The sequence below is a fragment of the Chaetura pelagica genome, unplaced genomic scaffold (assembly GCF_000747805.2).
Source record: "Chaetura pelagica isolate M959 unplaced genomic scaffold, ChaPel_1.0 scaffold470, whole genome shotgun sequence".
In the NCBI taxonomy this organism is placed as follows: domain Eukaryota; kingdom Metazoa; phylum Chordata; class Aves; order Apodiformes; family Apodidae; genus Chaetura; species Chaetura pelagica.
Window position 1 is genome coordinate 379,100 of NW_009951911.1, and position 500 is coordinate 379,599.

The following is a 500-nucleotide window of genomic DNA, read 5'->3' on the forward strand; positions in this document are numbered from 1 at the left end:
AGGTTGGATGGGGCTTGGAGCAGCCTGGGCTGGTGGGAGGTGTCCCTGCCCATGCAGGGGGTTGCGTTCTTTTAAGGTCCCTTCCCACCCAAACCAAATTCTATGATTCATACAGGAAAACTCATTACATTGCTGAAATCTCACATGTTTAAAGAAAACATGTTCTTTACGTGAGTGTCTGTCACAGGGAAGCTGATTGAGGTGGTGGTGCTGGTGGGTATCCTTTGTAGCTGCTGCTTCTCAAGGCTTTCAGATCAGGGCATTTCCCTCTTTTGTTGCCTCCTTGGGAAATAGGTGGGGGTCTCCCCCTTCCCCCACTTGTTCACCCTCTGTGCTCCCTCTTTGGGGCACTCCCACCAAGTACTGCACTTAAGCATCCGACCTGCTCCTCTCTGAGTGCCCCACCCTGATGCATCCAGCTTCACCTGCTTGGGCTTTAACCCTTCCTAACCCCCCCTCTGATGGCTCCAGGGCACAGCAGCTCCCTGCCCACCCCCCCC

At 54.4% G+C, this 500-nt stretch overlaps 1 protein-coding gene across 1 annotated transcript in view; it reads left to right on the forward strand.

Annotated features, from left to right (window-relative positions):
* Positions 1-500, forward strand: part of TMEM183A (transmembrane protein 183A) — a 63,523-nt gene that overhangs the window by 50,075 nt on the left and 12,948 nt on the right. The window contains exon 3 of the mRNA XM_009994289.1: positions 58-83. Coding sequence (XP_009992591.1) covers positions 58-83 — 26 coding nt within the window. The remainder of the gene's footprint in view (positions 1-57; positions 84-500) is intronic.